We start from the raw sequence: 23,546 nt of genomic DNA on the forward strand, positions 1-23,546 counted from the left end.
GAAGTATAATAATGTTTGACAATAGAATCATAATAGTGTACAAATTTATAATTTCAATAATTATAGTCGAATTTCGACTACCGGGGGACCATTAGTATAAATTAATAAGTTTGGTTCTCGTGTCAGGCGTAAAGTATCTGTTCATGTTATAGGTAGAATTAAAACTATTCATACATACATATGCCCTACAAGTGATCTCGATATTTAACTATGTATGAGTTTTAAACCGACTACATACATTGGAATATTTTAACCTTGACCATATATAGGAGAGCACCCTTCGTGATATTATTTATTAAAATGTATTAAAATTTGTTAAAAATAGATTGTATATATATTAGGTTACCATACGATATCCAAGCTTTGAGATATAACCAAGAGACTTTTGTTTCCTGTCTTGTTTGTGGTATACTGTAGTTTGACAGCACATTGGAATAAAGGTCAGTAGTCAAGAAATTAATCTTAATATAAAATGTATTATAATATTATATTATATATAATAAAAGCGACAAGCCCGCGACGCTGAACGATGGCACAACCTCAAAAGGTCTCTCTACAAACCCCTCACGATCACCTTCGGCTTCATCCTCGCTGGCATTATAATATAATATACTTTTGTTGATTTGTCATTAGAGTAGAGAGCTAGAATAATAACAGACAAGCAGATCAAACGAAGTTTTTTTAACAGAGCTGAGACTCGAAATTCGCAAAAATAATTTGCAATAAGATTACAAAAATTGTACCGTGGTCTTATTCAATAAATTATCGAAGTTTTATGTACCGGCTAAAATTTATTACTACAAAAATTATTATAACAAATTGTTCGATAGAACTAAAACTCTCATTAACAGTTAGATAATTATCAAATTAGCCAGTAACAGTATTGAAATAGGTACTTTTGACACCCTTGAAAAAAGTTTTCGCTTTTGATATGAAACATCTATAGCCGCACGCACATAAAACCGATTTCTGGCGTGGCGACGCATGCCGCGGCGACGCGTCGCCACGCTATATAATGGTGTATATATATAGAGTCTATATGCAGTAGTGTGTACGGTGTGGCGATGCGTCGCCATGCGCAATCGACTGTGCGATTCTCTCTGTGTTCTACTTGAAAACAAATTATTTTTTCGTAATATTTTATTTTATCATTATGACATATTTAGTTCCTATCACAATCTGTTCTTTTCTGCATATTACTTTTACAAAATAATGTCGATGTTTCACATCTGCCAGGCGTCCCGTGACGGTTCACATTTTTTATTTATCTCTTGAGTAGACGAGTTCTAATTAAGTTACGAGTTAAATTAAGGTGTTAAACGGTTACCGCAGTCCATAGACAGCAACAACGTATCAGTTTTACAATACAACGGCTGCCCCATCCTTCAAATTGAAACGCATTACCGCTTCACGGCAGAAATAGGCGATGAGGCTTTACCGCCAGTAGAAAAACGTGGACGCATGTATGAATGCTTACACCGGTATGCTTGATAACAAAAGCAGTATTTGAGGTAGATGCGGCGCAGTGGACAACAAGGCGTGTGAGCACTACTATGAGATAGACATCTACAACGTAAACGCGCCACCCAACTTGAGATATAAGTTCTAAGGTCTTAAGTATAGTTACAACGGCGGCCCCACCCTTCAAACCGGAATGCATTACTGCTTCCCGGCAGAAATAGGCAGGGTAGCTACCCGCGCGGACTCACAAGAGGTCCTACCACCAGTAATTGCGCAAATTATAATTTTGCGGTTTTGCCGATTTTATTACACGATGTTATTACCGTGGAAGTCAATGGTGAACATTTGCTGAGTACGTATTTCATTAGAAAAATTGGTTTTTGAACCGATTTGGGATTCGAACACCGGTGCGTCGCTTAACACGAATTCACCAGACGTCTTATCCTTTAGGCCACGACGACTTCAAACTTTCCACATTACTGAAGATATAAATAATAATAGATATAAGTATAAATAGATATAAATATTAAAATTTGTAGGTTTTTTTATAAGACAACCTTACTCGAAACAATTACCTTTATATTATAAGACTTCGTATAATCGAGGGTACTTTACTATAACATCCGTCTTCATCAAAATACGCTACCAATATAGACGGTACATGCTCAATCGAAAGATTAACATCAAGTTACGGACATTTTGGATTCATAATATAAAGCTGTTGTTTTTTTTTACGAAAACATCTGAAAGCACATCATACATTTAAATCAGAATGTGATGAGATTTCCCTTTGACGTGCATAATGTTTTATGTGAAATAATGTTGTTTACTCAACGCAGATTTAAACGCGCATATGTACGTGCATATGTACCTACGTTTTAAAGTAACTCAACTCGTTTTTTTTTTTATTGCTTAGATGTGTGCACGAGCTCACAGCCCACCTGGTGTTAAGTGGTTACTGGAGTCCATAGACATACACAACGTAAATGCGCCGCCCACCTTTAGATATAAGTTCGATTAACGATACTTTGAAATGAAACAGGAATATTTTTCGAAAATTTTCCATTGAAGTATATAGACCGATATTTTCATTTTCCAAAAGGCACATAATATATAACTGGTCCGCTCACGATCAAAGAACGAGTGGGATTGTAAGTACAATGGTCGAAATATTGAAACGCTTTTCGATCGGTTATAATTTCGTAGACAGAGCGTACTTACGGGAGTTCACGAATGTATCTTGGATACGTTTTGATATTTACATTCTTTGTTGGAGTTTAATCGGTTCGTTCGCCTTGTGCATTATTTCATACTAAGATCTGGAAATAAAATTGGATGCGCGAATTAATTTATTCAACTTTCTCACTTTCTGTATCGGCACTTTACATTATGCAAGTTATTGATATGATTCGTTCCCTCGAAGTAAGCTACAAATACTTCGTTTTTTCTTTTTTTTATTTCGATGTACTGTTGATATCTCAATAGCTTTTTTTTATTATTCTTCGACGAAAGTATATATTTCTACTATTATTTAGAATATCGTATTCCACTTTAAAGCATAAGACCTCGCTGCCCATTCCTCCAAATTTCACAATTTTCTGAAAATTTTAGTCTGTGACCAATCCTACCTACTCTTCATGTTACCATTTAGTAACCTTAGGGGCTATTCCAACTAAGCGCGGGCTGATAGGTGAGCTCACGGGCTCAACCTGAGATAACTTGCTAACACTGCTCCTAGCAAGAGCAGTGCTTTGAATCTCAATCTATCCGGCTATACACTGAGTGCGTTATATCTATGGGCGTAATTACCAATAACAAATGGCAATGGAACAAAAATCTATACTAATATTATAAAGCAGAAAAGTTTGTTTGTTTGAACGCGCAAATCTCAGGAACTGCTGGTCTGATTTGAAAAATTCTTGCTGTGTTAGATAGGCCATTTATTGAGGAAGGGTAATAGGCTATATAACATCATGGTAAGATCAATACAAAAGTGGAGCAGCAATAAAGAATGTTTCGAAATAGGGGTTTAAATAGCTCCTAAACATTCTATAATTAAAAAATATTTTCACTTTCTACGTAAATGAAGTGAGGGGTAAAATTTAACGTTATGCCAAAGTAACTATTCCGCGCGGATGGAGTCGCGGGCAAAAGCTAGTGTATTATAAAACCATATAAACGGTTTTATGTTTTTTTAACAGATGGAAAGCGCTGATCGCCAGTACATCCTGACTCAGGGACCGCTTGCGTTCACCGTAGGCCACTTTTGGCTGATGGTCTGGGAGCAGAACAGCCGCGCCGTCCTAATGCTGAACAAGGTCATTGAGAAAAACGAGATCAAGTGTCACTGGTACTGGCCCCATGGAAACGGCGAACAGCACAAGATGCTGCTACCAGATGTGAATCTTAGCGTCGAACAGATAAGCGAGGAGGAATGCCCAAACTACTCCATTCGGGTGCTTAAGTAAGTTTAATATTATTATTATTTTTTTGTCATAAGTGCTAAGGTCTCGAAACGGGGTTGCTCCAGTGTAACTACTAAGTTATATGTATAATACCTACTAGTTCTAGTCTTTTTTTTTCTACCTAAGCTGAGATCCTTGAGAGGCTATTTCAGCGTAACCTTAACTAGTAAGTGAGCTCACGGGGCTCAAACCTGACCACGTTACTAACACAAACCCTAGCAAGAGCCGTGTTTCGCAGAATCTACCACTGGATCGGAAACGCGACCCACCGAGAAGATCCGGCGAGAAACTCAGTGGGCTGTGTCTGAGGGGGAGTTCTAATCCTGATTCCAATACATGCTTAACTCATACTTCATGTCATAGTCTGCTGCTGAAGATATTTGAAAGGCTGATCGATGTTTTGCATCAGATACGTTGACGTGTAGCGCGGCTGCGCAAGATTCAGAGCTGATTTAAAAAAAAGCTAAATTTTGTATTTTGTTCAAAATTTATGTAACTAAACTGATAATAATTTTATTCATACTCCTGGATCCGTACTTATCGAATAAACAATTCTTGAGAATAATTTCTCATTATCTGAAGTACATACACTTAAAAAATAAAACAACAAATTTCGTAAGAAGTAATTTCGTATAATTTTGTAAGAAGTCAGCAGCAACAGGAAAAGCTTACACGCGACGCTCCCGTCAACACTTATAGGAATTGCTTCGATAAAAATTTACATGGATTTTGAATCTTCAATTTTGCTCGAATTACCGATCGATTGCACGATTTGATAGAGCCGCTGCAATGTGTATATGTATGCTCTTTAGCGTTTAAATTTACGTATCGCACCAAAAAATATCAGTCAATTACTCACATTTGTAGAAGGCACCAGACCTCGTGGAAGGTTGTCCATGCGATAGACTGATCAAATCAAGTCGGCAGTTGGCGGTTGTTGACAAGATTCACCACAAACCGGGAGGAGTGGCGATTTCTCGTGAAGCACATAACATCGCCCACAGCTATGATACTAAACGACGACCACGAGCGCTCTGACAAAAGTGATACGACAAAGAAAGAAAAACTCACATTTGTTTAGGCAATACAATGTTGGTTATGTTTTTGATTGCCGGGCATGTCATGGCCCCTGGAGTTTGGTTAGCGGTTCTCATCGACATCACGAAGTGTATACCAACATTGAGGCACAAGATTAAAGTCTCCTTTGTATTCCAAGTTTGACTCTTTACTTGGAATTCCAACACTAACCCATGACTGCGGCAAAACTAAGCAGGATGCACCTACACGCTTGCACGAATAGGGTGTATTCTGCCGCAAATCCCAACACTTAGATAACGTATAAAAAAAATATGTATTTCATAGCTCCAATGCAATGTGTACGTACCTAGATAGCGTGCAATTTTTTCACGGCTACTACTACATATGTATATGCTGAGCACTCCAACAGCTATTAGCTGGGATGCCTGAAGAGGAATTGCGTATCTGTCAACCAATCAATCACATACAACAGCAGAACAGTATGTGTTAATTAACAAATAGCGATCGATAAATCGGACAATTTCATTGGGGCGATTTCATTGCAGATTTCCTTTCGTTCCTTAGTCATTCCTCGTTCTTTGTCCGATAAGGCTATGCGATCTGGAGAGCTCCGAGAGTCGCGAGGTCATCCAGTTCCATTACACAACTTGGCCCGACTTCGGAGTGCCGTCTTCTCCTCACGCATTCCTCGAATATTTGAAGAAGATCCGCGATGCTGGCGCTTTAGAGAACGATGTTGGGCCAGCGGTCGTGCATTGCAGCGCCGGCATCGGTCGCTCTGGAACGTTCTGTCTCGTTGACTCCACTATGGTTATGGTGCGTATTAAGGGGTTTTGATCACGTAACTTTTTATTTTAGTGTTATTCACCTAATTTCATCTTAGAAAGTAACTAGCTGTACCCGTCCGTTTCGCTGGGCATTTAAAATTAACATTATTATTTTATCACCCCCACAAAGATTCTCATCATTAACGCTCCCGCAACTGGTGTAGGGAGTCCGACACTCAGATAAATATTAGCCTATCCATTAAGTACATGTATTTTCTACATGGATGCCAAGTTTCAAGTCAATCGGATGCATAGTTCAGTAGTTATAACGGAACATCCGTAAAAACCACTGTAGATTATATTATATTATAGAAAGTAATGTCGTAAATATATTTCGCTATTGCATAGAAAATTGAATGAGCTCACGGCAAATCTGGTGTTAAGCGCTTATCGGTACCGAAAGAATATCACAATGTGAATAGTGCCACCAAACTTGAGACATGAGGTCTTAGTTGCATAGTTTAATGGCTGATTGAACCTTTCAAACCTGGACGCACGACTGCTTCGCGACAGAAATAGGCAGCATGGAGGCTAAATGTTGAGACACAAGGATTGTTTTAACTAGAGCAGCCATGAGCCGTTTCGTTCTCATAATATATTGTAAATCTTTTTAATTAGACTCGAAGAACATTATTCATGTTACACATACAAATCAACAACACTGACAATTGGTTTTTCTTGATTTATTCCAAACAGATACAAAAAGCCGATGTGAAGTCTATCAACATCGAGCACATTATGCTTGAGATGCGCAAGTATCGCATGGGTCTAATTCAGACACCTGATCAGCTGCGTTTCTCGTACGAGGCCATCATCGAGGGGGCGAAGAGGGAGGACCCCAACTACGTAAGTATCGTAGTTGTCAAAGTACACAGGACCTGATCGACATCACTACATAGTATAAAACAAATTCACTTTCTCTGTCCCTATGTATGCTTAAATCTTTAAAACTACGCAAGGGATTTTGATGCGGTTTGTTTTAATAGATAGAGTGATTGAAGAGGAAGATTTATATGTATAATAACATCCATTAAATAGTGGAGAAATCAATAATAAATTACAGTTTCCAAAGCGAAGCGAGGACGGGTCGCTAGTCTGAAATAAAGGAAAAAGCGCTGCCTTAGGATATGATTTTTAGCTTTACGAATTCTCTACCTGATAGATCCTAACGATTTATCTATATATATAAAAATGAATTGCTGTTCGTTAGTCTCGCCAAAACTCGAGAACGGCTGGACCGATTTGGCTAATTTTGGTCTTGAATTATTTGTGCAAGTCCAGAGAAGGTTTAAAAGGTATATTAAATAAAAATAACAATTTGGTTTTTCCTTTGATGTGTCCCCCGTCGGACGAATTCCTTATGTTTGTTTTAAGTTTATTTTATACAAAAGTTTAGGTCTTTTATTTATCGATTGAGGCACTACGAAGTCTACCGGGTCAGCTAGTTTTGCATATAACCCGATATTGGCCCTACCTAATAAATTGTTGATAAGTTAATTTTCGTCCGACAGGTACCTTCCAATATGGTCGAGAGCGTGTACTCGCCGGTGGCTGACGTCGAAGATGATTGTCCTCCCCCGCCTCCTCCGCGCGGTGAGAGCCTCTGTCGCCCTCCTGGTCGTCCCTTGCCCGCGATTCCTTCAAGCATGTCTCTAGGTAAGGAAACTGACGAACATCAATATACTAACAAGAATCTATATTTCACTCGATCTCTGCGCGGTGTGCTTAGTACGTGTTTTTAACGTTCTCGATAGCGTAAAAGTTAACTCATATTTGTATGGAATAGGATCGTTTGCGTACGTTTGCCGCTAGGGGCGCTGTTCCAACTGCATACAAAATTGGCTTAACTTTTACGCTATCGAGAACGTTAAGACACTCGCACCAAGCACACAGACGAGACGCGAATAATAAAAAAAAACGTTATTATTAAAACCTTAAACTCATATGATATCGAAATATTTAAAACTTTAGACACGTAAATAATAAATATATTTAATACGCATTGCATCGACTCACCCTCCGATGTAAACTTGTAAATCGGTTATATTAAAATAATTATATTGATTAGATTTAACAACGGTAAGAGATTGTCAATTACAAGTTTTTCGATTTCAAACTTTCAATTGGCTGTTAGATTATGTTTTCCAAATCCAAATTATTTTCAAAATTATTCAATTTTTTTTTACAATTTTTTTATTATTTTTGGCACATAGAATCTTTTTTTTTTTCTAAATGGAAACGTAGTAACTTTCATCTGAGCTCATACGATTGTCGTGGTGACTAAAATAAAATTAAGACATTAAACTCATACGGAAACATATAAGTTATTTAAAAAAAAACTATATTTTATTTAGTTAACACGATAAAGAGAGATTCACGCCATTTTTCATGAGTCATGCGAATACATTATAATAATAAAAACATAAAGGATATTATGTTTTCGTGATTACGGCTGTTAATTCACAGTTGACAGTCAGTCAATAATACCATTGACTTGACAATAACCTGGTTGCTCGTCTGCCTACGCATAACGGCTTCGACAAATTTAAAAAGTTCAAATTTTAAACGTTTATTTCATACTTAACAAAAATAATAATAATAATCAAAATTTTCTTTTGTACGGTCAATGTTAAAAAGCTTAAATGAATTGAGATTGAATTTTCTTTGCATAATATGACTGTAACGTCATACGTCAACGTTGCAAACTCTAATAATTAAATTAATACATTATAAAATTTATTTGTACACTACAGTACATGTACTGTGACGTAAAAATGTGTTTTATACGAAAAATAAATTGATTAAATAAAAATAAATTAAAATTAAAATTAAATAAATAAATCTATACTAATATTATAAAGAGGAAAGATTTGTTTGTTTGTTTGTTTCGAATAGGCTCCGAAACTACTGGACCGATTTGAAAAATTCTTTTTCCATTAGAAGCCGACATTGTCCCTGATGAACATAGGCTACTTTTTTTTATTTTTTTTATATTTTTATTTTTGGTTTCATGTGTGTTTTAATGTTTCCGAAGCGAAGCGAGGGCGGGTCGCTAGTCGTTATATAAAAATATAAATAGCGTGGACCCAATAGCGGAACGTCACAAAAGGACCTCACTTCTCAAATAAAACAACGAACATATCACTTTTCTGTAATACGAATCTATGTGTGTTTTCTCATAACAATGATAAATAATACGTAATAATTGAAAACATCAGTAAATGAATATCGTATTTAATGTAATTCGTTGCAAAGCGATATCTGACTCTGTGAATTCTATTATTACTTTGAATGAATAATATACTAACGAGTACACGACGAACACACAGGACGTCTGTACGTCATTTAGAAAGTTTCGTAAAAAAAATATGATCAGATTTAGATGATCGAAAACAACAATAACTTAGTTTAACATTTAAGGAAAATAAATAAAACAGGGAAACAAAATATCACAACGATGTCCTTGTTTTAAAAATATTATTATACAATATTCACTAGTTATTAGCATTAAGAACGTTTATCTGTATATCGATGCTTTTGCAGACAATCTGAAATATATTGCACATTTATTTGTCGCAAGCTTTGATTACAAGAACCAACCCCGAATTGTCGTTACTACGAAACTCACAGCTCGTATTTTTTTCCGCAAAAATAAAAAAGTGTCATATGAAAAATCTATTTCGAATTTTCATAATATACCCAAATAGGTTTTTTTTGGGGTTTTGTGTATCTATTACACCTAATCGTCTGCCGTGTCCGCAATGATACCTCCGTTCTTTAGCTATAATAACACTCCGCTTCAAATAAGTAACCATTCTGAGACTTTAGAACTCATATCTCAAAGTGGGTGGCGGCATTTACGTTGTAGATGTCTATGGGCTCTGGTAACCACTTAAAACCAAGTAGGGTGGCAGCTCATTCATCCATATAAAAAATAAATAAAATCATCAATAGGGAACTAATTCGTTTTGTATCTTTTGTACACACGCAGACTGTTTCTGCATTCGAAAAAGAAAGTAGGATTGAGTTTTTATTCATGAGCGCTCATGTACCGGTAACCGAACCATTATATCGCTGCATAGTTTAAATGTCGAATTTAATGTTGTATGCGCGAGTAATTATGCATTTTCATATAAACAACAGGCCCGTAGCGTTACACGATCGAGAATGGTCACTGGTTTGACGTACGTTTCAGTGTTGCCGCGAACTGTTTCATGTTAATCGAGCCGCGTGCCTGTTTCGGTGTTGTGTCTATACGCATAAGGTGCAAAATTGGGTAGCCTTTTTAATGGCTATATGTGTTTTCTGAATTTAAAACGTAAATTAAAGAGAGAAAAGGCTATTTCACGTTGAACTTCAAAGATAGATCAATCCGTTCTCGAACCACGCTTCGTTATTTTTAACACAGAATAGTAATGCATTTATTTATTAATGAGACATCGTACATATTTGTTGAATTCAGTAGAGTCGTGAACACCCAGTCAACTGGTCACGGAATGCGCTTTCTTATTATTATTATTATGATTATTATTATTGTTATTTATAAATAATATTTTTAATTTGACTTTTATAATTTTTTCGTTTTATTACAAGTATTCTTATTAATTTTTATTGTTATGATTTAGCTCGACCAGATGGCGCGAGTGGAATCGACTAAAGCGTGGCTCGCGAACCGTAGTTAGTTATTTTTTCATAACAATTGTACTGTGTTGCCTGCCGATCTATCATTGGAGTGTAACGTTAATTTCGCGCCTTGTGTTTTGTTCTTTCAAACGTTCTTTCACGTTTGATTTTTTTACAGGCGAACTTCACCTGAGCGCTCCCGCCGAGTCTTCGAGCTCTGACGAATGTCCCCCCACTCCCCCAGAATTAGAACTACCGCACTTCTCTTCAGCCGACGAAGATGAAGAACAGTCCGCCGTCCAGCCCGAGAGGTATAATAATAATATTTATTCAAGCCTCTTCAAATACAAGAATTTAAGAATTCTTCTAAAAAAGACATGGCTTTTTTATGAGGTATACAATAACAATATTCCCTGACTTTTATGCTAGGAAAACCTGTGTTACAAAAGTCAGTGGTTCAGTGGTAGGTCACCAGGTAAAGTAAGTTGACCAGGAAGAGCGATCAAGAGTGTATAAGTGCTGATCAATTCCGTTTTTACTAACCGTTGTGTTTAGTTGACAACACAATCATAAACGTAGTCTCCGAGGAAGATTACCTAATAGACAGGATCCATCTATTTCAAAACAATCAAAAAGTTTCTGGCCGTGCTACATATTCACGAAGGAATCGAAATAAAACTTGTGGAGTGCAAAAAAAAAAACAATAAACCAAAGATAAATTGGTACTGAAACAACACTAAGAAATACCAAAGTCCTGCTCATTTGTACTACGAAGCACCCATGCGTTCTTGTTCGAGAAGTAACAACCCAATCCAAACGCCCACCACGTCTAACCATTGTTCAATACGGCTTCTGGTAACTGGCCAATATTTGAATCGTAAATTGTTTGCCCTCCTAAGTTTCGATCGGCTTACTTGGCAAGTTGACACCGCGGTCCGTGAAAACCAGTATTGCCAATACATTGACGGAATTTCCCTCGAAGACTTGTGTGTTCTTATTTATGCACAAATAACTATTATATTTATTATCAGTGGTTTTGACAAAGGCTATCGTGATGAGCAGGGCCGCATTTAAACTTAATGCCGCTCCTGGGCACCGGCAAAAAAATCCGCCCCAATACCCCCTAATAATTTTATTTAAACTTGTAGTTTATATCGACGCTTGAAAGGCAATCGTGACTAAGCGACAATGCGTGAACTTTACAGTAGACTAATTTAAAATATACCTGAAAAAGATCTATTTTAACGAATCTAGCTGTAGGATTGAAATTATTTTAATAGACCTAGAAATATATATTTTTTGTGCATCGAATAGTTATTGCTTATCATTTATGTATAAAGCAGTTATTGTCGCTTAGTCACGTTTGCCTTTCAAGCATCGATATATTTTAATTAAAAAAATTAAAATAACCAATTTATTGCAGAAACTTTATTATATATTTCAGAAACATAAATAATATTTTTTTTTTTTGTTTTCTAACAATTATAAATGCTTTTCACTTTCAAAATTTTGCCGCCCTGGGGCACTTGCAAAGACTGCCCTTAGTGTAAATCCAACGCTGGTGATGATGAGAGGTAAAGGCGGCGTGCTTGTTGTTTCCAGCAGCAGCGGCGCCAAGACGGAGACGCTGCGCCGTCGTCGCATCCGCGAGCTGTCCGAGCGCGTCTCCTTGATGAAGCGACGGGCCCGCGACGCCGAACGATGGCACAACCTCAAGAGGTCTCTCTACAAACCCCTCACGATCACCTTCGGCTTCATCCTCGCCGGCATTGTCATATATTCATACGTCAAACACTAATCAAACACTAATACAATTACGTAAAACAAACTCGATACACCTGGAGGAAAATACGCGCCGGAGCGTTCGCGTATAGCAAAGCATAATAGCGCGAAATTCGACGTTGACTATCACATAAATAAGTTAGAGATGCCAGCTCAAACGTTTTTCCCTAAATATAGGAAAAAAAATAACCAAAAATTATTTTCTAGGGGAAATATGTGTTTGATAAACGAAGGAGCGTGGAATTGAACGTCGTATAGAAGATATGTCCTTCATCGAATAGTAATTGGCAACAGTGATTGTACCGAAGTAGGAGCATCGGTTTTTGTATAACTCGCGTGATGCGGTGGGATGCTACTCTAAGGTTCAATCACTGAAACCCTTTAATCTAAACCGCTAACTTATACGCGAAGGCTCCCGGTCAATCCTTTACGAAATGGTTATCTTTACTTTTCAATTTGTTCGTCGGCAATCAATCGAGAACACTGTGTTGTGACGAAATACGAGGACTCGGTCTGCCTTGCGTTACTCCTTCGAATGACAAAACAACAACAACAAATTGTTAAATATTTAAATATAAAAACGAAACGCAGAGTTAATGTCGTTTTGTTGGCAACACACGGCCGCCATAGTAGCGAGGTGACCATTTTGATACTTTTATAAATGAAATAATCACGCCGTTTCGGTATAAAGCTAGAGCTGTGATTCCTTCTTTTTTTAACGAGTTATCGTATTTTATTAATTTTAATTTATATATTTTTTTTATCAACTCATTTGGTCGTATATTATTCTTATTAAATAAAAAAGAAACTTGTCAGAATTACGATAATTCATAACTCTACAGTTTTTATACTTTAAAATCAAAAGCTTGAAATTTACTCTTTGTTACGGTAATACAATATATTTGTATCTCGTTCGACACGACTAAGAGAAGGCGAATAGAAAACGTAAGACAAAAAATAGTTAAAACAAACTTTGATCACTAAAAAAAGTTATTACAGTATAAATGCAGCCCGGTGACGTCACTTGACAGTATATATGTTCCGAATGTAACGTGGTCCTTTAAAAAACACCAAGACGAAGTCAGTATGAAAACTTCCACGGCTTTAATTAACTTATATATTAGAGAAATAGCGTAACCAAGAAAATGTGTTTTCTTCGTCTTAGAGAAATTTTAAACTGAGACGCTTTAGTGACAATTGTTCTATCCATTTGGGCCGTTTACATTACGTTTCACTGAACTAATTAATTGCGGCTGATAAATAAATTGCTAATTTAAAAAACGAATAAGCGTGGAAACAAACACATATGCATCACAAAACAACGTTGAAATAATTATTTGTATCATTTGGTTAAAAGGAAAAAAAATAAAGCATGTAACATACTATACTATACTAACGTTTTTGGAATTACTCATGAAGCAAGTTTTGCTAAATCAGCTAACGTAATTTATATCGTTTAGTTTAACCCAAACTGACACGGTAAAAGAGTTTTGAATTTTGAAGATTTTTTTTATAACACAGTTCGCTGCTGATAGGTAGCATAGTGAAAAGGTTCTGTGAATGCCTAGAAACGATTTAATATTCGACTTTAGTTATAGGTTATATTTTAAATTAACTTTATTGTTTGTAAAAAAAACTTTGACAATAACTATATCCGACATGAAATCACGGATTTATAGTAGTACCGGATTGCGCATTTTCATTGACCATTCGAGTTTATACCCTGTGGTAATGTTAAAGCTTTACTGTATATTACATGTGCAGTTAGAAAATCGGGTCAGGTGAGAAGTCGCGAAGCAGTATTGTGTTCTTATCTAACAAGTTGCCTTCCCTAGTAAATCCTAAGTAAAATATTCTTAGAGTTTTTTTTTTTTCGAAATTTTTTAATACGCTTTACAAAAATACATATTTTTCTTTTTAAATTAAACCTAGTATCGTCAAAGATTGTCGGTTTTATTATTATTATTTTTTTAATTAATGAAAATCCAGGAAATCATAAGGTTTTTCATAAAGATAAAATCAAAGTGGATAGTTGTTTTTGGCATCAACGTTTGAAGTCGTTGATGATAGCGTTTCATAAATGTTATTCTCAGATTTAAAATGTTAGATATTTACTGCTTTAATCTGATTACGACTTATCTCTTTACAGAATAGCTGTTTTCGTTGAATAATTTTATAGTAGGGTGACCATAACTCATGGCGCTGTCTGGATCACTATCGATAATATACTGTGACCATTTATATTCTAGTTGATTCACAAAAATATATACAAATAAAAATCGAAATTAAGCGAAACTATCTTAAATTAACTATATTCAACAGATTTTTCCGATCCGAACAAAGATATACAATATAATAGTAAATATAACAAATTATTTAGTTACAAAAAAGGTTTCAGTGTAAAAAAGAATCTTATTAATTTTTTTTAGTATAGAATTATATGACTCATTAATAACTAACGCATTAACCTCGTGAAACCTGAACATAAAAGGAAACATAAATAATTATCAAACACGCCTCAAGTTTCGGGCGCAGTGTAAAAATCTAACAATATAAAAAAAAAACATAAACAAATAATATAATTAAACTAGATAAAACTAAAAAGACAATAATATTACAGTAGCAGTAGTTAATAAATAATATAATTGTTAGAAAATACGAACGATTCGTGGGCAACCTATTAGAAAGAGATGCATTACCAGTTTCGAACCTCTCATTCGACTGGTTTTTATAATTTAACTGCAATATTGAGTTGCATTACCGGCTAAAGCATAAAATGAATTAAACATTTTTAGTTAATTCTGATTAAAAAACTCATTACATTTAATGATGTCCATTAAAATTTAAGCGCTCTGTCGATTTAATAAAATATCGGTAGACCGACATTATCGAAAGCGGATAACGACAGTCCGTCGCGTAATTATGATAATTTATACAAACAATCTCTCAAAATCTTTTTGAGTGGATTAATAAATCTTAATAATAACTATTACCTTCTAACATATTCATTATCTTTCTCTATCTTTGTTCTGTTTTTCTTATTTACTCTCATAAAACAGATTGAATTGAGTATTATTCTATTAAACTCAATAAATATATTTTAAAACGAAATCGTCTAAGACTGTAAAAACACCAATGAAGATCGTTTCAACGAAATCTCTGTATATTTAAAAAAATATGCATTTAGTAATAATTAAATGAATTATTACTGTATTTCATTATTAAGTTTAATAATTATTATATTTTTTACTAACTCACTTTTATAAGGCCGATTTACATATATATATGTGGGATGGTATGGCGAAATTTAGTGGATATTTAGTTCAACAACAAAATCTTTTATTCTTTCAAAAAAATACTACATACACATTCGTAACATCGTTATGTCCATTTTATATCTGTCATTTATATTTTCTTCTTTTAAAATAAAACTAGTGTGCCAGTGTGAATTAACCAAAAAATACCGATATCCCACTCGGCCATTCCTACCTATTCGTCTGCCTCAGACGAATCAGTTCATAGTTTAATAAAATTAGCAAGGCTACTCGTATGTATCGGACCTCCTCCATTCCCAACCTTCAACTTTTAGTCGTCCTTTCCGATAATTATCTCTTCTAATTTCTTTATCCATCTCCTTTGGTACAGCGATAAGTCTACTTCCATTCTTCTCTTTGTACAGTATTCTATTTTGTGTGAAATGATTCTGGTAAGGTACTTTCTCCAACTTCTTGCAGTCTTCTTTCTTTAATTTCTTGTAATCTTCTTTTTTTAATTTCTTGTAGTCTTCTTTGACCTCGTCCTTCTCAACAACAATAGCACAAAGTGGTATCTTCTCCATTATAATTCCATTTCTTGTAAACTTAACCTCGAATTCACGCAGTATGGGGTTGCCAATGATCAGTTTTACAGGTATTATATCATCTTCCAAAATGTAAAATTTGATATCCGTAACAGCATCATCAATATGTAGCTGAGTAGTAAAAACACCTTTGATAAGTACTACTTTGTTAGCAATACCCGTAAGACGACCTTCTGAATTCTTGTCATTATGTTGGATATTATTTTCAATTTTTTCAAATTCTGATTGTATAATAAGATTCGCATCACTACCTGTACCGATAAAAGCCACCATCTCTGTTCCAATCAATAACACTTTCTTGTAAGGGATTTTTTCTTCTTCATTTTTCTTCTGAATAATTAAAGACTTCTTAGCTTCATTCTTACATTCGTTTCCCTTGTGACCGAATTCATTACACTTAAAGCATTTAATGCCCTTTGTACAGCTGGAAGATTGATGATCTAAATCACCACAGTTGTAGCATCTTTTAAAATGCGGTTTTCTTGATGGCGATGTCCCTGCATCTGCATTTACTCGCGGAACTGCCTGGTGATATGATTGTGTACTCATTTTCTTCCGAATATCACTGTAAGTGTCCAACTTCTTTCGAAAATCACTGTAGATGTCTAGCTTCTTTCGAAAATCTTCCAAGTCTGTAGCTCCATATAAAATTGCTTTGTTAAATTCAGGATCATTGATACCATCTATGACGTATTCCATTAAAGCAGCATCATCTACTCTTCCATGCAGTGCTATTTCTTTCATAACTAAAAAGTATTGTTGTATAGTTTCATCATTTTTTATCTTTCGTGAAATAAGCTTCTTGTGAATCTTAACACTATTAACCTTAGGGCCTAATTCTTCAATAAGGGCTTCCTTCAAAGTAGGATAGTCTTTAACTCTACCAATAGATCTTAAAAATAGCTTTGCTGTTCCGCCCAAAAGTTTCTTTGCATAGATCAATCTTTCCACTTTAGTCCACTTCATCAAATCAGCAACATCTTCAAATTCATCAAAAAACTCTAAAATCGGGTAGGTATCATCTCCGGTGAAAGGTGTCATGGACTGCTCCAAATCACGAAACGAGATATGCACCTCAACCTCTTCTCTTTCGTCATTATCATTATTCTTCTTAGGAAGCATTTTTTACTTTAGAAATAGTGTATAGATTTTTATGCAAAAATAATAATAATCGTCTCGTTGAACTCGTAAATAGTCGTAGTAGTCGTTAATTATAATTTTCAGAATAATTCTTCTTCATCAGTAATCTTCTATAAATAATCTTATGTAATCTTTATAATAAGTCTGCATATCTCTGTAGAAATTCGTCAATCCACTGTGGTTTATCACCGAACGACATCCTGAACGGTATCGTGGATGGTATTTTGAACGGTATCCTGAATGGTATCACGGTATCCTGAATAGTATCCCGGACGAGCCCCCAAAAAGATGTGGGATGGTATGGCGAAATTTAGTGGATATTTAGTTTAACAACAAAATCTTTTATTCTTTCAAAAAAATACTACATACACATTCGTAACATCGTTATGTCCATTTTATATCTGTCATTTATATTTTCTTCTTTTAAAATAAAACTAGTGTGCCAGTGTGAATTAACCAAAAAGTACCGATATCCCACTTATACATATGTACATATGTATATAGCAATCCTTTGCTATAAAATCTGGGCCTACTTCCGGTGTTTAAATCGGTATAAAGCATTGTAATTGTATACTTCACATGACAATGCCATATTATTTTATCAAGGACGATCATACTAAAATCGTATCATATATTACTAATGTTCTTTAATTTACCCCTTAATTTAGCATAATAATTTACAATTGTAGCTGTAAAACAGTTATTGAGAAAAGTATCGTTCATTGCTTTTCTTGAACAAATTGGAAGTGATATTTTTACATTCGTGTCAAAATCGACAAGCTTCCCATTTTGTGGCTTACAAAAACAACGATTTGAAAAGTATTCGCTTTTGTCACAAAATAGAAAAATCTGACAAAAACTACATTACATTGTACATATTAACAAACAAATGTACCGACTGTCTGTATAAATGATATATTAGCGTCTTGGAGCTGGGTATATAAAAGATTCGGCAAGTCAAAAATAACGGGCGAGTTATATCGCACTAACTCTTGCAAGCGACCGCCCTCACAATATTACTTACAACTTACCGTAATACACAATAACTTATTTATGATAGTTAAATAAAATATTTCTGAGAAAAACATGTTTAGTTTAATTTTTAATGATCTTATGGTCGTCACACGACGCCGATATGTCTTTAAATAATACGGAGATATCTTAAATATATTTTAATTTCAAATTATAACTGGAAGACTACATTGCTACACGTCCTTACGAATCCATCAGATCCAATAACCCTTGCATTAGACGCCTTCAGCTCTAACACTAGGAGCAGGCTGAGGAACCCCGGTAACCGTACTCGTCGAACTCGACAAAGAGTTCGCCGTGCAACCTAACCCACGAATCAGCCCGCTGAGTGTCTTGCCGGATCTTCTCAGCGGGTCGCGTTTCCTATCTGGTAATAGATTCATTCGCGAAGCAGCTGCTCTCGAGTTGTTAGCTAATCCCACCCCTCCTGGCTGAGCCTATGCTCGCCCACATGTCGTGGTGAAACTGGAAGGGCTTCAGGGGGGGGCACCAGTAATCATAAAAAAACGACATCGCAGATGGTAACTACACAAGGGCCCGTTTATATTAGACTATTCGATATTGCGACTTCAAATGGACACCTTTTTAGACACAGCCCACAGACAAAGCGCAATCACTCTCAGAAGCCTGAGCCCAACGATGAGGCACACGAAATCGCCAGCTGAAAGACGATTCTGGAAACCGTATTTTTAGAAGGAAATAATTTAACACGATAGGTCTCTAAAAGGGTTGATCGAACCTTTTCTTTTCTGGATAAGAACTCTTTCGACCTCTGGAGACGGGAATTAATTGTGATTGATACTTTTTGTCTCTGGCCATACTTAAGTGTGGTGCGCCAGTTTGGGATATTGGAAAAAACGTGAAATGAAAGTTCGTGACTGTTAAAAAAATTATAGTCCGTTATTAGTTGACAAATTCACAATAAAATGAACATAGGAAACGCGGTCTGAACTTGTGTTCTGTTACGTTCCAGCCATTTAGCTTACATTAGTATTATCATACCAACATATTTGCTCGTAGAACGAATTTTAGCAACGAAATGTTCAGCTTATCAAAAAATATTAGGAAACTTACATCTTAGTTATTAATGTTCTTCGTTTTATGGTAGTTTTTTATTTATTTATTAAGTCTATTTAAAATTTTTGATGTTTTTTTAAAAATTATAATGCTCTTCTATTTGCTTCATGTTGGAATATAAAAGTACATGAGAAGTTTTTATTTCTATTCTTAAAGTTTGAGTTAAATGTATTTATAAACGCATATTCTTTCCAAACCTTCAGTTTTTATGGTAATTTAATCATGTACTTGCAGGCTGTACTCATATTATGTATCCTTGTTAAGATTCCGATATTTTCCGGTCTTTGTTCTCTGTATAAAAATAGCGATTAATCAATTCGTTTTATTTCGTTCATGTCATTATTAACCATGATTTAAGTTATTGTGTTTAAAATAGAAACGAGAAATCTGATATTGAAAGAATACATACGAGAAGATCCAAGGGTGAAAGTGTCGGATAACTGTCTATCCAGTCCCTAAAAGATAAAGATAACTAACGTACTTAAAGAACCACAAATATAACTTTATTTGAAGAGGATCTTAAAGTGAAACTCAACATTGCCATTTAAGTCGACGAAGTAATTAATAACTTAATCTTAGTTTTGTTGACTTTTTTTTTCATTGTGTCAGGCCTGTGAAATATAAAAAATCATATCGAATTTGATAGGTAAGCAGTCCAAACAAAATAAATAAATAAATTGTGGCAAAAGCCTGGCAGGAAATCTAAGCAAAACGCTGTCTCAAATACCTGATATAATAATTGTATTAACACGGGAAACACTTGAAAACCAAACGTCTGCTTTCAGTAGACTTTTAACGAATGAACTGATGATTTGTTGTCCAATAGATAGCTTAAGTCTAAATTATTTTAAATTGCATTGGCCTTACTTTGTTTTAACTGACGTCATTCCAATTGTTCGTATCAGGCGCAGAGTCCTAACGGATTGACGATGTCATATACTACTTGCGTATGTCAATACGTCCCTATTGAAGCGGTCTCTTTTAAACTATAACTGTTTTATTTTATACGAAAATGAAACCTGTGCATCTGTTAATAAGGTTAACTGTTCCTCCGAAAACTTTTGATGTCTCTTGTGGTATTCTAGAAGCCCTTATTCCATTGATTTAGTGCACATGTGAAATAGTTTGCAGGTAAGACTTGGTGTTTAGTTCGGAAAGTTGTTAATCTTATAGATATCACTTACGTAACGGTAACGGCTTTAAACTAAAATTCTGTACAAAATCAAAGTTTACAACTTTATAGCACGGTTTATAGTGGCTTATTTCGAGGTCTACTTCAATAGATTCATTAATATTTTTTTATACAAATCTGTTGTAATGTCTCTAGGATTTTCAAGGAATATTCGACATTGTGCTTCTCATTGTGTTGATACAAAAGATTAATGAATACTACCTAGGAAGCTATTGTACATTTACGAGTATGTCGGAAATTAAACAAATGTCGGTGCGTTGAAGCTACTATTGAAATTTGTATAGTTATTTTTAAACAATAAAATCGTGACGTGATTCTTTGACTTTGTAAGAAAGTCTTCTTAAAGCTACAAATAAGACTAACCACGTTCTAGACTCAACGCTGAAGTGAAACTCGATGAATGGTATTAAGTAAAGTTTATTTAAATAACTAAAATCAAATAACATATCATATTAATTGATAAATCAATACAAGTTGTTTTTATTTCTAATTATTCTCGTCGTACATCCTAAATTGTGTTAGTGTACAGTAAAAAAAATCAAAATTAATAGTTGAATATATTCGTAACGTCACGTTGTGTAGATATATTGTTAAAGCGCAGTCATTTTGGATTTGATTATACGAGTAAAGTAACTGTAGTTGACTATCATTTCTCGAATCGTCTTTCTGTTTTATGAATTGAATTTTGTTGACATAGCCATATGAGATTTTCGTCTTTAAATTGCATATCTGAATTAACGAGCTCACTGTTCACATGAAGTCGAAGTTGTGATTGTATTGTGAAACGGTCGCTTATACACGACCTTCGAATTGGAACTCATGACTGATTCGCGACAGACACAGATAGGGTAGTGATAACTTTACCCCTGAGGTCTCAGAACGGATGGAAAAATAAATTATTTCTCCTAATTTTTTCATACCCTTTACTGGTGGTAGGACCTCGTGTGAGTCCGCACGGGTAGGTAACACCACCGCGCCTATTTCTGGCGTGAAGCAGTAATGCGTTTCGGCTTGAAGGGTGGGGCAGCCGTTGTAACTATACTGAGACCTTACAACTTATATCTGAAGGTGGGTGGCGCATTTACGTTGTAAATGTCTATGGGCTCCAGTAACCACTTAACACCAGGTGGCTCGTCCACCCATCTAAGCAATAAAAAAAAACCTTTTAAATATGTTACTAAAGAAGTCCTTTACTATCGTCAAATCTCAAAAGCGTTAGTTTTTAATTCAATTGCTATATTATCTAGTATTGGTACATACATAAGTTTATTACAATATTTATATGTTCGGTTAATAAAAATTGGAACAAAACTCGCGATAAACGATTTTGAAAACGAAATAGAACACGACCTTCATATGAAAAAAGTATTCTTTAAAAACGAGACTATCACGAAAGTTTTTAAATCAATAAATAAAAACACGTTAATAGTGCACCAATTGTTTTTAACGGTAACCTAAATATATTGAATAATGTCGTGAACGACTTTTGAATTCTCGACGCACCGTTAAAATTGATTGCTGCAACATAATGAGAAATAAAAAGGATTCACTTGAAAACGAAGAAATTGAAGTCGAATTATTAATATTTCAGGTTTAAATTCGAAGAGAACAAAGAACATTGAACCGTGCCACACAGATAAGGCAAGTAGGCAAGGCATTCTTTTTTACGAACTACGCTTCGGGCATTTTTCATTTTCCTCGGACGGCTATAGACCACGATGTGAGCTCGTAATTGCAGCAACACATCGTTTAATAAATAATATAATATATGCTATTTCCCTTCTAACACTTGAACATAAGCTAGAACGATGTTGATATTATTTTTTAGAAAAGTACATCGTTTTACTTAAAAACGCTAGATACCTGGATCATATTACACAATAGTACGTGTTTCCGTTTATTGTAGTGTTAACAATTTATCTGGTATAATACGTAGATTTCGTAAAAACATGAGTAAGCTTTTTATCATTACCGTGTATGTATACAATGAAAATATTGCTATGTCATTTTATATTTATAATCTAACTATTGTCAATATTTATATTCAGTATTTATGTATTTTACGGTATGATGGCAGTACGCGTCGACAATTTATTTGTAACAAAATATTTTCTGTTTTTTTACGTAATAATATCCACCGTTCCGAGATAATTATTGGAATTTAATTAACATTTTACGGAGAACGCTTAAAAAGTATTACATTTACATAATAAAGTATATCGTATCCTACTTAGTCTTTAAATTTGCAAATCTTACCAAATTTCGTCGAGTTTAAAATACATTTCAACAATTAAACGTTAATAGTTACATAACATGAGAACTATCGCATGCAAGATGTTGTGGTAGGTGTTAAATTGTTCATTTTCCACATGTAATGTTTTTTTGTAAAATTTTTGCATTTTAACACAGTGGGAAGTGTAACCAGTGACGTTCCGTAATTCAGACTACATATTCGTTACACTTTATTTAATTGACCTAAATAACAAACTCGCGTTTATGTAATGTGTGCATGTAGCAGCTCTTTCATATACATACATCAGTACATAATATGATTAATAAGGTCTATAATTCCATGGAAAGTTGTACTAAATTTTCATGTACATTTCATTTATATTTACACACTTTTTAATTTAGTCTAGTTTATTATTTGCATAAGACGGAACATTTTGTTAATGCAAAAATGTCTCATTAGTTTTTTAAGGGTTCTTTAATATTTGAATGAATTTGTTGTTGAACATAATGTGCTTGACGCAGTTATTGAAATTGAAATACAACGAATTAATATTACTGGGCCAACAACTGCACGCCACATTTTTGCCATTATTTTAACAACGAATGGCAGATTACCAAATATACTACAAAAAAATTCATGTATTTTTATGTATACGAAATTTTCATAATATTAAGAAGTAAGTATTACATTAAATTTTGGCTTTTTCAAGAGATGATGAACTCTTGTAATAATAGTACTCATTGTACATAGGTTTTGTTTTTCTTCCTAAATCTGGGAACTACATTATTTAATCTCGTATTAAACGTAAATCGTTTTT

The 23,546-nt window shown here is 34.7% G+C and overlaps 1 protein-coding gene across 4 annotated transcripts in view; it reads left to right on the plus strand.

Moving 5' to 3' along the window:
* The window catches only part of Bmptp-Z (protein tyrosine phosphatase), a 63,393-nt gene extending 39,932 nt beyond the window's left edge, over nucleotides 1-23,461 (plus strand). Inside the window, exons 3-9 of one of the 4 annotated variants that reach the window (XM_028180367.2) lie at nucleotides 3,663-3,925; nucleotides 5,555-5,780; nucleotides 6,488-6,637; nucleotides 7,303-7,447; nucleotides 10,593-10,725; nucleotides 12,017-12,133; nucleotides 22,088-23,461. In XM_028180367.2, coding sequence (XP_028036168.2) covers nucleotides 3,663-3,925; nucleotides 5,555-5,780; nucleotides 6,488-6,637; nucleotides 7,303-7,447; nucleotides 10,593-10,725; nucleotides 12,017-12,133; nucleotides 22,088-22,118 — 1,065 coding nt within the window. In that variant the 3' untranslated portion in view covers nucleotides 22,119-23,461. Of the gene's footprint in view, nucleotides 1-3,662; nucleotides 3,926-5,554; nucleotides 5,781-6,487; nucleotides 6,638-7,302; nucleotides 7,448-10,592; nucleotides 10,726-12,016; nucleotides 13,567-22,087 lie in introns of those variants that run through there. The other 3 variants (XM_089740428.1, XM_028180358.2, XM_028180350.2) reach the window with 3 other exon arrangements.
* The last annotated feature ends 85 nt before the right edge of the window (nucleotides 23,462-23,546 follow it).

The sequence above is a fragment of the Bombyx mandarina genome, chromosome 01, assembly GCF_030267445.1.
Source record: "Bombyx mandarina strain Sakado chromosome 01, ASM3026744v2".
Taxonomy (NCBI): domain Eukaryota; kingdom Metazoa; phylum Arthropoda; class Insecta; order Lepidoptera; family Bombycidae; genus Bombyx; species Bombyx mandarina.